Here is a 15733-nt window from a genome sequence, read left to right on the forward strand (position 1 = left end):
ATGTATATATTCATATGTTAACAAAATATAAAATACATATTCATGCTATAGAGTATATATTGAATATAAACACAAAAAATTATCACTGTTAGAAGAATCTAATATATTTATTATCTTATTTCTCACCAGTGTATGTTTCCGGAGTAGTCTAGATAGATGTATAAAGAGTTAGGGTTAGGGTTAGGGTTAGGGTTAGGGGTAGCATTAGGGTTAGGGTTAGGGTTAGGAATGTGCCACCAACACCCAGCCAGTTTTTTCAACATGAAATTTTTTTCTTGTAATTTTTAAAAGTGTACATTGGTGGTCTGAATATATATATGTCAGTGTGAGGGTGTCAGGTCCCCTGGAACTGGAATTACAGACGGTTGTGAGTTGCTATGTGGTTGCTGGAACTGAACTGGGTCCTTTGGAAGAACAACCAGTACTGCCTGGGTCCTGAGCCTTCTCATCATCCCCCAGAATCTTTTCTATTAACTTGTAGTTTCTTATAATGAAGAAAACACTTAGTTTTATTGAGACAGGGTTTTATACAACTGACTTCAGACTTGATGTCACCAAGGTTGAATCTTATGAAGCTGAAGTATTTCATTCTAACTAGAATCACAGATCTCTATGAGCTGGAGGCCCACTTATTTGGACTCTTTCTCATTGTTTACATGATCTCTGTTGTAGGTTATTTGGGCTTGATCATTCTTCCCAAAATATACTCCAGGCTAAAGATGTCTATGTACTTCTTCCTCAGATAGCTGTTTTTCACTGACCTTGGCTCTTCAACTGCTGTGGCACCCAAAATGTTAATAAACTTTTTTATTGATCAACCTAAAATTTCTTATAATTGTTGCTCGATACAGCTGACCTCCTTCAGTATGTTTATGACTACTGAAGTTTTTGTTCTGTCAGCAATGGCTTATGATTGCTATGTAGCCTTTTGCCATCCACTACTGTACACAAATATCATGTCACAAAGCTTATGCCTAGCACTGGTGGCAATACCTTACCTCGATAGTACTTTTATATCTCTATTGACAATTACCACGATTTTTATTATGTAATTTTGTGGTCATAACATCATCAGATATTTCTACTGTGACAGTCTGCCATTGATATCATTGCCGTGCTCAGACACACATGAAATTAAGCTGATCATTTTAAACTTTGCAACTTTTAATTTTGTTTCTTCTCTTCTGGTGATATCTATATCCTACATTCTGATCCTTGTAGCCATTCTCAGGATGAACTCTTCAGAGGGCAAGCACAAGGCCTTCTCTACCTGTGGCTTTCATCTGACAGTGAAAGTTATATTCTATGGGACTCTATTTTTTATGTATGCACAGCGAAATCCACTCACTCCTTTGAAACTGGTCAAATAGCCTCAGTATTCTGTAATTGGTTTTCCCCATGCTGAACCCCATGATCTACAGTTTGAGAAACAAAGAGGTGCAGCAGGCCAATTATAGAAAATGGAAAATGTGTGTGAATATTCTGGTTAAATTTTAAAAGTATTGAATATAGTTTTAACAAAATACATGGTAGCTTATTTTAGTATAAGTAAGACTTACTTAGCTGGATAATATTGTCGGGAATGGCCAAATACTATATAATGTGTACTATATACTATGTACTATATAATAAGTACATCTATAAAGAAAGACACTGATTCATTTTGCATTCATATTTAATATTTTCATATGACCTATCCCTACTCTATATTCTTGTATATTTTAATGTAAAGTTTTATTTGGAATCTGTTTCTAGAAATGATGTGATATACCCTGTTTATTGTTGCCTTACATTAAGCTTGATATACTAAACTATGATTTCTTCATTGTGCAAATTCATTTCTAATACTCTAGTAACTAATATTATAAAATTTTGCATATCTACTTAATCACATGAGATCTTATAAAATTCTGCTAGAAAACTTGGATGATCCACTCAAAGATAACTATTTCTATCCTTGAGATTTAAAAGAAGAAAAAAATAAGACAAAAATAATTTGAGACTTTTTAAAATCTGAAATTAAAAGCAAAACTCTCAAAAAGTAGGTCCCTCTTCATGGTCTTGACTGTCTTCTATGGGATTTTGATGTTTATGTGTCTACAGCCTCAGTCTCCTTATTCCTATGTATGATAAGTACATACAATGCCTGGATCTCTGGTTTGAGAAATGAAAATGTAAAATATTCCCCACAAATTAAATGGAAAAATTATTCAATACTTTTTTTTAAGTTAATTGGCAACGATCTTCTAGTAAGTCATCATATGGATGTAACTTTTGTTTATGAACCTCATAAAGAGGAACAATCCCATGGAGCCTCTACATATGTTTAGGATTTCTTTGCCATGTATTGTCACATTCAAATTGTTATAAATATAATGAGGAACTGAAGAGCTAATTTCCTCCTTAATAAATAGATGAATTACAAATACAATTATTTATAAAATATTTTTGTGGGCTCAAAGGGTGTGATGGGGACATACTTGAGCAAAATTGCAAATAAATAGAATCTGTGTGTTGTGTGGCATGTGAGGATGTGGGTATTTGGAGAATGAAATTGCTTTCTGTATTTTTAAAATTATTCTAATAAAATAGTCAATGTCTTTGTATGTATTTATCTAACTGTATTTTACATATGTCTACTCTTTCAAATTTCATAGTTGTCTCTGATGTTATTTATAATCAGTCTCATTAGTAGTACATGGAATGCAGATGTCTGACTCTTCTAACACAAGGAATCCAAGGTGCTCATGTTTTGTTGTCTGAGATTTAACCTTTACTGATGGTCTTAACCAATTATTAATCTATGTGTAGTAGCATCTTTGCAATGGCTCAGTCAGTGTAGCATTTGTTTTTTTTTTTTTTTTTGTTTTGTTTTGTTTTGTCAAAAATAACCTGTGTATAGTATGAGAATTATGTTTGACTTTTTTGAAATTCTCCATACTGAATTACATAATGGGTAGAAGAGTTTGCAATTGTACCAAGAATAAAGGAGGGTTTCTTTTCCCTCAATGTTCACCAACATATGTTATCGCTTGTTTTGTTACTCAGTCACTCACTGTATAAATATGTATGTACTTTATTTTTTCATTTAAGTTAAAAACAATATTATTTTACATAGCAATACCAGTTCTGTCTCCCTTCCATCCTCTTAATTCCCCCACCATCCCCCATCCCAATGGCCATCCACTTCTCAGGGAGAATGAGGCCACCAATGGGAGGTTATCAAAGTCTGTCATACCATTTGGGGCAGGACCCAGGCCTTCCCCGCTGGCTGAGAGAGTATTCCACTATTGAGAATTGGCTCCCAAAGCCCACTCATACACTAGGGATAAAAACTGGTTCCAGTTCAAGAGGCTCCATAAGACTGTCCAAGACCCCCCAACAAATACCCTCGCCCCAGCTGTCAGACTGGGGTCTGTGAGCTCCTATTTGCTCAGGTCAGTTGTTTCTGTGGGTTTCCCAAACATGGTCTTGACCATTTGGTCATCACTCCTCCCTCTCTAAAACTGGATTCCAGGAGTTTGGATCAGTTCTTATCTGTGAATCTCTGCTTCTGTTTCCATTAGGTACTGGATGAAAACTCTATGATGGCATTTAAGGTTGTCATTAATCTCATTATGGGCAAAGGGCAATTAATGTACCCTCTCACTGTTGCTTAGATTCTTGGATGGGGTCATCTTTGTGGATTCCCAGGAATTCTCCTATTGCCAGGTTTCTCCTTAACCCCATAAATTGTTCCTCTATAAAAAGTATCTCTTTCCTTGCTGTCCTCTCTGTTCTTCCATCAGCTCAACCTTCCTGATCCCTCATGTTCTCCTCGTTCCTCTTCTCCTCCTTTTTCATCTACCCTCCTTCCCTTCCCCCAAGGTCCAAATTTACTGAGGAGATCTTGTCCTTTCCCCCTTCTTGGGTGTGGGGATGGTGGTTCATGTATGCCTCTCTTACTTCCTCTTCTTTCCTAGCTTCTCTGGGGTTGTTGTTTTTAGACTGGTTATTATCACCATGCACAAAACATAAGTCCAAATGTATCAAAGACTGCAACATAAATTCAGCTACTCTGAACCTCTTAGAACAGAAAGTGGAAGGTACACTTGAACACATTGGCACAGGAGAACAATTCCTGAGTATAGCACCAGTAGCATAGGCACTGAGATCAACAATTAATAAATGGAACCTCCTGAATCTGAGAAGCTTCTTTAAGGAAAGGAACACAGTCAATAAGACAAGCTGGCAGCCTACAGAATTGGAAAATATCTTCACCAATCCCACATCTGACAGAGGGCTAATCTCCAAAATAAAAAAGAACTAAAGAATCATGATCTAAATAGAAAATTCTCAAAAGATGAATCTCAAATGGCCAAAAGGCACTTGAGAAATTGCTGAACAGTCTTAGCCATCAGGAAAATACAAATCAAAACAACTCTGAGATACCATCTTGTCAGAATGGCTAAAATAATAAAAAAAAATTAAAAAAAAAACCGCCAATGACAGTTTATCCTGGAGAGGATGTGAAGAAAGGGGACATTCCTTTATTGCTGGTGGGAATGCAAAATTGTACAGCAACTTTCAAAATCAGTATGGCAGTTTCTCCTGGAAAATGGAAAGCAGTCTACCTCAAGACCTATTAATACTACTCTTGGGCATATACCGAAATGATGTGATTTCAAACCACAAGGACATCTGTCCAACTATGTTTATAGCAGCAGTGTTTGTAATAGCCAGAGCCTGGAAGCAACCCAGATGTCACTCAACCAAAAACTGGTTAAAGGAAATGTGGTATATTTACACAGCAGTAAGAAACAATGACATCTTGAAATTCGCAGACAAATGAATGGAACTAGAACAATCCATTCTGAGTGAGGTAACCCACACACAGAAAGACAAACATGATATGTTCTTACTCATAATTGCATATATGTAGTTTAAATGAAAATTTCCATCTGGGCTGATGTTACAAATCAAAATAGCAGGTTTGAATAACCCTGCTTTGATTTTTGGTTAGGGATGTATATAGACTCTCAAAACATATATATAGCATATTCCTATTACCCTTTATTGCTCCCTAGAGGTGGAAGGTAAATTCCTATTGCTGAAGACACCATGAAATCAAATATGGAGGTTGCTAAACTGTAACTGAACTGAATACCTCATATCTGATGACTTGCTTTCACCAGAAGGCACCTTGCAAAGATTCAAAGCAGGGAATCCACCAAAAGTCATATCCAGCTATGTTGCCTATAAACTACAACAGTGAACAGCATGAAATAATAACTCCAAGTGTGCAATAGTAGTATACATACATTGGCAGTAACAAATGATCTTTAAATTGACTTAAAACCCACTGAATAAGAAGGAAATCATGCCTGGTACTGAGACTGGACAAGCTATCCAGCACTTGTGAAGTTATGAATCTTGAAAGAAAGCATACAACTGCCAAATTACAAAACCAGAAGAAACCATAACTACATTCTACATGAAAAAGAAATCCAAAGATATTATTAGAGTAAACCAAAAAGAAAAAATAATTAAAATGTAATAAAATAATAATAATAATAAAATTAGAAAACATGATGAGAATTTAGTTAGATTTTAGCTATTAAGAGGTAACTTAAATGCAAATGTATTGATTTCTTCAATTAAATAACACAGCATAGATAAATAAAAAGTTAGTGAAATCTAAATATGTAGTTTTTTAAAATAAGAGACTCTATTTGCCTCTTAAAAATTGCAAAAAATCAAATGAAAAGAAATAGAATGAAATATCCAGTATAAAGTTTAGTGTATTGTATAGTCTTTTGTATTGAAAATCAGAGGAACACATAACACTTAAGGCCTTCCTTTTCATCTGCAAAAGGAATCAATATGTTTGCATTTGTTCATGGGACAGCTGAATTACAAGAGCAAGAACTATGACCTTACACTACTTTAATTGGTAATGAAAATATGGTATAAGGAGGTGGATATAATCCCCACTTATAATGTCTAATATTATGTATAAAATTGCCAGTCCTAAAGAATGTTCCAATAGTTCCAATAGACACACACATAGAGAAATGGGCATAGAGAAAGAGACTCAGAGAGATGGAGAGACACATAGGGGGAGGGTTAGTTTGAATCCTATTTGCTTAAGATCCTTAAATAATTTGTCTGTAATTAATGCTTCCAACTGAAAATTAGTGAGCAAAATCTAACCATTGTCAACCACTCCAATACTTTAGGGACAAGCAACTAATTGCATGGTGTTTCCTTAGTAAGTGTCAAGTCTCCAAAGATTAAATTAAATAAACTCATAAATTGCTGTACGTAGTATGAGGATGATGTGCCAGATAAAGATAGAAACTTCCTAGATGTTATTATAGGTAATAAACAGGAGGTTACTATGATGTCTTATGCTAGATATATTCAAGATTCTTCAGTGATGTGTGTAATGCTTTCTATCACTCCATAAATCTTGCATATAAATAGCTGCACCCTTTTTTTGTTACATTTATAATGTGGGTTAACAAGCTACATGTCCATAAGAATATTTAAAAAATCATGGTATGACTTCCAAGTACTAAATTTTATATATCTAACTTTATTTTGAACGAAAAGAAACCGATCAAATAAAGCACACAGAAAAAAAAAATACTTTGTCAATATTTTAGTCATATAATGAACAGTTGCAGATATTCAAGTTTTCTTTTGAAAGTCAAAATATTTAGACATCTTTAGACATTTTTTGATCTTTTGAAAAACACTCCAGACTACAGTTACATTTTAAAGTGAATGTACAGTTGTAATTCTTCCTATGTATTTTTAAAAGTAAAATGGGAATTCTCATGTTCTACCATAAAAAGAATGATTAGGAAAATAAATGTATTGACGTACTCAGAAATATGTTAGTAATACATTGTAAAAAAATTATTTTTAATTCTCAGTACAATCTGACAAGCTTTAGGGAGAACCTTTAAAAGATATGAAGTGGGAAAAAAACATTATAAAGAACTTACACAGAATGACTCTCATTATCTGGTATATAGAAAATTTTATTGAAAACACACAACATACTTTATAGTACTTAATGGTTGTAGGAAAAGATAAAGAATGAGAATAAATTTATGCTTTATGACATTTACTATAGATATCTGAAAATTTAATCTGATTTAACTTTTTGTACTTTCATAGGTGGAAGAAATATGCCTGGAGGCTGGTAAGAGATAATGAGGTCTCAATATCACAAGCAATATTTAAATCAATGCACTTCTAAGTCATAACTAGTGAACTGTATGTTTAATGTAATGAAGTGTGTACTTTTATTTTACCCACAATAAGAAACTTTGCTCTACGACCATTAATTAAAGATTTTTATTTATGTGTATTGCTCATTTTGTATCTTAAGGTAGTGTTGGTATTCAAAATATCTTTAAAATAGGAGAGTTTATAGAGAGCTGTATATACCTTCTCCCTCTCAAAAGCCTTTCAAGAACACGTTTATATATTAATTAGTTTAATGATCTTTAGATACCAGCATTTTTGTCATCACAATAACCCTGTGTTAGAACTATAACTTAAAATATAGCTTTGATAATATTGGTATGTGAATATTCTATACATTATTTATGTGTGTATACAGATATTCTAGTCAAAACACAAATATTAAAAATTAAAATGTAAGACATTTTCACATAAAGACTCTTAACATCCTTTATGTTATTTGATGTGAGCTTATTATCTGCTTTCTTATTGTAAATATGGATTAATTTATTTGCATATTATGTGCAACCAAATAATTGGCTACACAGACGGATTGCACCATTTGCATGCCTGGTGTCTTTGGAGGCTAGAAGAGGGCATGAGAAACCTTTCAACAGGAGATAACTAAGTTGACATATGTGTTTTATGAGTGAAACCTGGAGGAAAAGTAGCAGTTGCTCCTAATTGCTGAGCTATCATGCCAGCCATTGCCACTTCGTTATTCAGACACTGTCCAATATTTATTTAGTGTATCCATCTTACAAGATATTCTTGAACAAAGGACTCATAGTGCTTTGCTTTACATAATAGTTTCTATATGCTTTATAATTTTGAAGTTTTAATTTTTATCACATCAAAATTATTATTTTATATTACTATTAAAAATCATTTTATATTTATAAGACCCACTTAAAATTAACTTTAAAAAAACAATAATTTTACTTTAAAAATGTCATTTTCTTTTTGCATCCTGTCTCATTTTTGACAAGATAATGCAGTTGTATCCTAAGTTAGTGCTGCATTATTCAAATAACACTCAACTGAAATCCCCTAATCTATCTTGTCTCTCTTAAATTCTAGTTAATTTTTTTCCTAGTAAAGATACTTTTGTTTACAAGTAACATAATTGGAAAAGGCAGTGGTATCTAATTTACATTTTGTTTGCCTGTTACAAATTCTTCCAGGAGATAATGCAGAAACGTTATTAGGTGGACTCATGTGTCAATCCAGAACAGAGTTTGATATAAACCCAGATGCAGACCCACAACCTCACAGCCGTGACTAAGTTCATCCTGATGGGCATCACTGAACGCCCTGAGCTGCAGTTACCATTGTTTGGACTGTTCCTCATCATTTATCTGATCTCACTGATGGGCAACTTGGGCATGATCATCCTCACCATGGTGGATTCTCGGCTGCAAACACCCATGTATTTCTTTCTTAGACACCTCGCTATTACTGATCTTGGTTATTCTACAGCTGTTGGACCCAAAATGCTTGTAAATTTTGTTGTAGATGAAAATACAATCACTAACCACCTTTGTGCAACACAGCTAACTTTCTTTCTTGTATTTATTATTTGTGAACTTTTTATTCTGTCTGCAATGTCCTATGACCGCTATGTGGCCATCTGCAAGCCTCTCCTCTACACTGTCATCATGTCACAAAGGGTATGTTGGGTGCTAGTGTTAGTTCCTTATTTCTACAGTGTCATGATTTCTCTTCTAATCACTATAAAAATTTTTGCTTTACCCTTTTGTGGCTACAGGATCATTAGTCATTTCTGTGACAGTCTCCCTTTAATATCATTGCTCTGCTCAAATACGCATGAAATTGAAATTATAATTTTGATTTCAGCAGGATTTAATTTGGTTTCTTCCTTAGTGGTCCTCCTCTTTTCTTACCTACTCATTCTTATAACAATTTTTAGGATGAATTCAGCTGAAGGAAGGCAGAAAGCTTTGTCTACCTGTGGGTCCCACTTGACAGTGGTTATTGTCTTTTATGCAACTTTGATATTTATGTATGTGCAGCCCAAGTCAAGTCACTCCTTTGACACTGATAAGGTTGCTTCCATTTTTTATACTCTGGTTATACCCATGTTGAATCCCTTAATCTATAGTCTAAGGAACAAAGATGTAAACTGTGCCCTAGAAAGGTTGTGGAAAATATTATGTAATATTGCTTCTTAATGTTATACATAAAATTAATCTTATAAATAATTTAATTGGCATTTTCCTTTCTATGTGTGTATCTAGTTTAACAGCAAGCAAAGAAAATCATCCAACATGTACTCATCTATTGCTTTAAAATTTTTCACTCACTGTCAATTGTTCTAAATAAATGAATAAACATAAGAAGTATGCTTTTAATTAAAATTTGTTGTTTTATAAGAAACTTCCTAAGTTAGATAAAAGAAAGACCAGCATAAGTAATAATTTAACTTTCTTCAGTTACCAGATAAATAACTAAAATAGAAATGTGATGCTGCCTGTACACATCTTGTTTTTATTTTATTGTGTTTTATTATGAGATGGTTGAGATGGCCCTGGCTAGCCTGTAACTCTCTACAAATGGCAGACTGGTCTTTAAAACACTGAAGTACATAGGCCTCTTCTCACTGATGCTAAAATTAAGATGTATATCACCATGCCTGACTCCCATTACAACTTTTTAAATAGTAAACAATCATTGGTTTTCCTCTAAGATTCATGACCTCACTAGCCAGTTAAGTAACTGTGATTACAGTCATGATTTCTGTCCTGTTTAACTGGCCCTAAGTCCAAACAAATAGCTCTTAGTTACTGCTAAGGTACACATGCCACTATTTCACCTTAAGAAAATTCTATATGTACATGAAGCAGTCTTAAGGCAGTGAGTAACAGAACAGATGTTATGAATGGACCTAAGGACTAGTATGGGAAGATTAGGTGGGAAGGGTGAGGGAATGAGGGGAGAGACAGCTAAAATTGACAGGTATGGGTGGTATGGAAACCTAGTACAGTAGAAACTTTCTCACATGTATTAACAATATCCTAATGAATCTCCAATTAATGAGGGAGACAGAGTCCCAACTGGTCATTTCTTGTAACCAAATGAAACTTCCAGTACCAGGACTAGGTTACATCCAATTGATGATCACAGAAATCCTCAAAGAACCTGTGCAATTGCAAAGACAATAGGTTGCTCTTCACAAACTCACAGCAAGGTCTTATTGCTGAAGGAAACACCCATACAACTTTTTGAACACAGAGACATCAAATGATGTTGGTTCCTACATAAAACCTTCACCCCTATGTTCTGGTGCTTTTGTCATGGGAAATTACTCTGCAGGCTAACAAAGAGAAACATATACAAGTCAGCCACAAGCCTTTTGATCTACAATGTTCTCCTGCCTGCAAAACATTCTAGGCCAATGGTGGCATAAACCTTGTGGGAATAAATAACCAGTAAGTCATTTGACTTAACTTTTACTCCAAGGTATAAAGCCCATACCCAATGCCATTTGGGTGTCAAAAAACCTGAGACTAGATGGCCTAGAAACCTAAGATAAAACTGAATACTGCTGGTATTTAAAAGAAAAGTAGTGATAAAATGACTCCTAATGATGTTTCTCTTTGCTTATAGCTCAGTACTTTATTCAATCATCATCATCAGAGAAGCTTCCTCCCAGCAGATGGGATTAATAGAGAGACCCACAGTAAGAGAGTACATACAGAGAGAGAGATCTTGGAATTCTTAAGCTCTAGTTGGGATGTCTTTATAAAATCTCTCGTTCAGAGCTCAGGGAACTCTACAGAAAGGATGCAGGAAAAGCATGGGAGGCAGAAATAATAGAGGCAATTAGAAGAACATGGAGCTTTAAATCCACTGGGCAAAGCTTATATGAACTCACAGAAACTGAAGCAGCATATGCAGGGCCTGCTTAGTTCTGCACTAGTCTTCTTTGTATATGTTATGGTTATCAGTTTAGTGTTCTTAATGAGATTCCTGACTGTGTGAATAAGTGGGTCTCTGGTTATTGTTCTCTTGGTTTTTATTTTTTCTTCCATTAGCTTGCCTTGTCCAACTTTGTTATGATGTTTTTATCTTATTATATTCTATAGTGTTCTATCTTTGTTGCTATCCTGTTTTTTATATGAGCAACAGAAGGGAGTGGATCTGTATAAGAGGAGTGGTGGGGAGGAGCTGGGAAAGTAAAGAAAGAGGAAACACTAATAAGTATGTATTGTATAAGAAAAGAATCTTATTTTCAATAAAAGAGAAAATTTTAAAATTCAGTACATTTATGCAAATAGTGTCATGTAGCACAATATTAAAAGGACTAATTTCAAAAGTAAACACACTATTGAAAGACTAAATAGACCTTTTATTTATTTATTTACTTATTTACTTATATGAAGTTGATCAGTACTTGAACCTGGAAAAATATTTGGAAAGTAAAAGATGAAACAAGTTTGTAATAAATATATATGATCTAGAACATAGTTTAAATTTTCTTTGGTATTGAAAATATTTTGTATATTGAGCTATGTTTTACATAATAATTTCAAATAGAAAATATTTTTAACCATCTGTTTGTATGATTTATGTTCCATTATATGTAAATGCATCTCAGTTCTTTGTATATGGAAGCCATATCAGAATTTCATTATTGACTTTATAGCATTGTCTATTATCCCAAAGGACTCATGTCCTTACTCAAGTTGTACAACAATTAGGTACTCATTGCAATAGCATATTGCACTGTAATAGTTTTCAAAGGTTTTCTATATGCAAGGACAGACAAATGTTTCTTGATCTCAAAAGTAAAACCTCACTTCAAGTATTTTAGCTGTTCAGAAGGACACAGCTTGATGTCTTCAGAAATTGTAATTTCTACTCACAAATTTAGGTTCAAGAATAAGTCTAATAACTCCCATATGTTTTCCTAAGAAATAGTGTAAAAGAAAGACATCTTATGTGACAGTAATAATGCACATATAATTATATCATGATTTAGAAAAGTTCCACTTTTACAGGGCTAAAGCACATTTCAATTTATTTCCCATGGTAAAATTAATAATTGATGCTCTTTAAATAAATGGATAAAATATTTAAGTTATTCAGGTCTCTGTGGGATTCCTGGGATATGTATATTGTTTATATCCTCCACAGTTGCATCTATATTCCCATTGGAGAGTACATAAAGTGCCCCCAGATAATTAGAAAGGCACAATAAAATATAAGTTCTTTAACATGATACAGATGTGATCATCTGAACAAATTCATGATATTTTCCCAGGAAACTTCAGAAAGCACAAAGGAATGCATAAATTCTTGATACCAAAAGAGAAAATATAAGAGATTTAGAATGTGAAAATTGGTCCCTTTGTCAAAGGTAAGCGATTTAGTGTTTGGTATAGACTTCAGCATACAAGTATGTTTGTAACATGCCTGGACTCTGACTACTGCCATTCTTTGATTCCTTGAAATTCAATGGAAACAAACAAACAAACACACACACACACACACACACACACACTGCATTTACTTGTGTTTCCTGGAATAGTATTGTGGCTTTAGAATATTAAATTTTACAATTTGAACAGATATTCCACTTCTACTATATTTATTAGAATAAGTGGAAGCTATATCAATGATTAATCACTGGTCTCACACATTAGCAAACACTAACATAGTTATTTCAGAAGCAAAATAGAATGGAATATTATATTTGATTTACCTAATAAGAAAAATTAAGTTTTGTTGTTAATTCTATATGAAGATTGACAGTAAAATACTATTTTTAGATTTAAAATAATCTGACTTCATTTAAGAGTAGATACATTCACAACACAAATAATACAAACTAGAAACATATCAGAATAAGAATGTCCTACTGAAAAATTACTATACAAATGAATCTTTTAATATGAACATTTCTATGAAATAATTTATGCAGTACATGTGTTTATTGAGTAAGTAGCAATGCTGCGTGGGTGACAGTTAGGAAGTTAACATTCATGCTGCACTTATTGACAAGTACACCCTGCATTTAACTTGCCTAAGCATTGGATTCTGAACACTCCTACAACTGGAAGGCATGCTGACCTTGGTGAAGGTTCTCACTGACCAGAGACTGAATGGAATACAGGGAAGTAACTAGGTGAAATGAGCTAATGCACCTTCACTATCTTCCTTCAAAGAAAAGCCTACTTCTCAGCTTAGCAGGAAAATGTATTAAATGTGGAGGATATATCACTGAAGCATTTTCAATTATGATATTGGACTTTATAACTATTTATTTGTATAGTTGTATTAGTAAGTGAAAAATAATGCATGATGTAACAAATGCTAAGTAAATATGTCTTAAGGCCCTGTAACTCCTTTTACATGGTGCCATAAAAATATCATGAAAAATATACAAAAAAATTTTTGAATACTAATATTTTAGCAGAAATGTATCCAAACATTGTATTTAGACATTTAAAATAAATGAGAATTCTACTGACAGAAACAAAAATAAAATTATAAGTGCACATTGAGATACAAGCAATGAATACTTAAATCTCAGTGAAGCACACAAACAATATTTATTAGCAAGACATTTTATTCATAGAATATCAAGCACAATTCTATATATTGTGCTAAGTGATTTCAGAAGACATTTCACTAGCTGACAAGAAATTATGTTGAATGATAAGTGTTCTCTCAATACATCATTATGAAATTCCAGAAAATAGTGCAATCCTACTCACCAATGCACCCCTAATAGCATGAGCAAAACAGGGTGGAAATTGTGCCAGAATATTAAAATAAGTACACTTGACTGTGGGAAAAATACATTTATATGGGATAAAGATATCCAATTATGTATTTCTATTAAAAAGTGTCTCCCAAACTTGGAATAATTGGATGAAATGGGGCAAAAGAACATAACCTCTCTGCCTGAGTTCATCCTGATGGGAATCACACAGAACACTGAGCTTCAACTCCCTTTGTTTGGAGTCTTTTTCATCATCTATGCTGTCACTGTGGTAAGCAACCTGGGCATGATTATTTTGACCAAGCTGGACTCTCACCTACATACCCCTATGTACTTTTTCATCAGACACCTGGCTTTCATTGATCTTGGGAATTCCACAGTCATCTGTCCCAAGATGCTCGTGGATTTTGTTGTGGATCAGAAAACCATTTCTTTCTTTGCATGTGCCATTCAGTTGTCATTCTTCCTCATGTTCATTATCAGTGAATTCTTTATCCTGTCTGCAATGGCATATGACCGATATGTGGCCATCTGCAACCCTCTGCTCTACAATGTGATCATGTCTCAGAGACTTTGCCATGTGCTTGTGGGCATTCCATACCTCTACAGCACTTTCCAGGCTCTGTTCTTCACCAGTAAGATTTTCACACTAACTTTTTGTGGCTCATATGTCATCAGTCATTTCTACTGTGATGATGTTTACTTGTTACCTATGTTGTGCTCAAATGCCCAAGAAATACAATTGTTGATCATTTTATTTTCAGCATTAAATTTGATCTCCTCTCTTCTGGTAGTTCTTGGATCTTACATTCTGATTCTGCTAGCGGTATGTCGAATGCACTCTGCAGAAGGAAGGAAAAAAGCTTTTTCTACTTGTGGGTCTCACCTGACAGTAGTTGTCGTATTCTACGGAACTCTACTCTTTATGTACTTGCAGCCTAAATCCACTCACTCTTTACAGAATGATAAAATAGCCTCTGTGTTTTACACGTTAGTGATCCCCATGCTTAACCCTTTGATCTACAGTTTAAGGAACAAGGAGGTAAAAACTGCCTTCTATAGGGTATTAAAGCATCAATTTAAAATTAACACTTAATGTTCAATGAGTTATAAAAAGGGAAATTCTATTCTGTAATACTCTTTTGTTTTTGTATATCAATAAGACAACTTGGATTTTTCACATTATTTTTCATATCAGCATTCATTTATTTCTTTTTCTATCCATTCACTTTTTTTGAGATTTCCCATTACTCCCTCTAAATACGTTTATATACCTCTCAACTCTCCTTCAAACTCATTGCTTCTTTTTAACTAATTGTTATTGGATACATATATTTATATATGTATATATACAGACATAGATTCATAAATATGGCCCTTTCAGTCCATACAATGTTACTTGTATAATTGTGCAAGAAATGTTCTTTTTGTGAAACTTTAGTATACTATTGTCCATAATTATCAAACTATATCTTAGCTCTTTAGAATGCCCATTGTACCTGACACTTTGTACCCAGCCTTGCTTAGTTTTTCAGTCTGCTTCCATTTCTACTACTCTTATTGTTATTCTTCTGGATTTTCACATATGCATGTGGACCATGTACTGTTTTTGGTTCTGTATCTTATTTTCATTAGGCAGATCTGCTATAGGCTAACCTGTGTTATTACAAATTAAAATTTCTACTTCTGAATTTAAAGTTGAATAATAATTCATTATGCATGTGTATAGATGTATGTTTCTGAAAATAA

The 15733-nt window shown here is 33.7% G+C and overlaps 2 protein-coding genes and 1 pseudogene across 2 annotated transcripts; all 3 read left to right on the forward strand.

The window, feature by feature from the left end:
- The first annotated feature begins 548 nt into the window (after positions 1 to 548).
- Positions 549 to 1497, forward strand: LOC127221856 (olfactory receptor 8K3-like; annotated as a pseudogene).
- Positions 1498 to 8489: 6992 nt separating this feature from the next.
- On the forward strand, positions 8490 to 9428 carry LOC127222060 (olfactory receptor 8K3). Its single transcript, XM_051183970.1, has one exon. The coding sequence runs from the start codon at positions 8490 to 8492 to the stop codon at positions 9426 to 9428; it is 939 nt and encodes a 312-aa protein (XP_051039927.1).
- A 4710-nt stretch (positions 9429 to 14138) lies between these two features.
- LOC127222061 (olfactory receptor 8K5) lies at positions 14139 to 15080 on the forward strand. Its single transcript, XM_051183971.1, has one exon. The coding sequence runs from the start codon at positions 14139 to 14141 to the stop codon at positions 15078 to 15080; it is 942 nt and encodes a 313-aa protein (XP_051039928.1).
- The last annotated feature ends 653 nt before the right edge of the window (positions 15081 to 15733 follow it).

The sequence above is a fragment of the Phodopus roborovskii genome, unplaced genomic scaffold (genome assembly GCF_943737965.1).
Source record: "Phodopus roborovskii unplaced genomic scaffold, PHOROB, whole genome shotgun sequence".
NCBI lineage: Eukaryota > Metazoa > Chordata > Mammalia > Rodentia > Cricetidae > Phodopus > Phodopus roborovskii.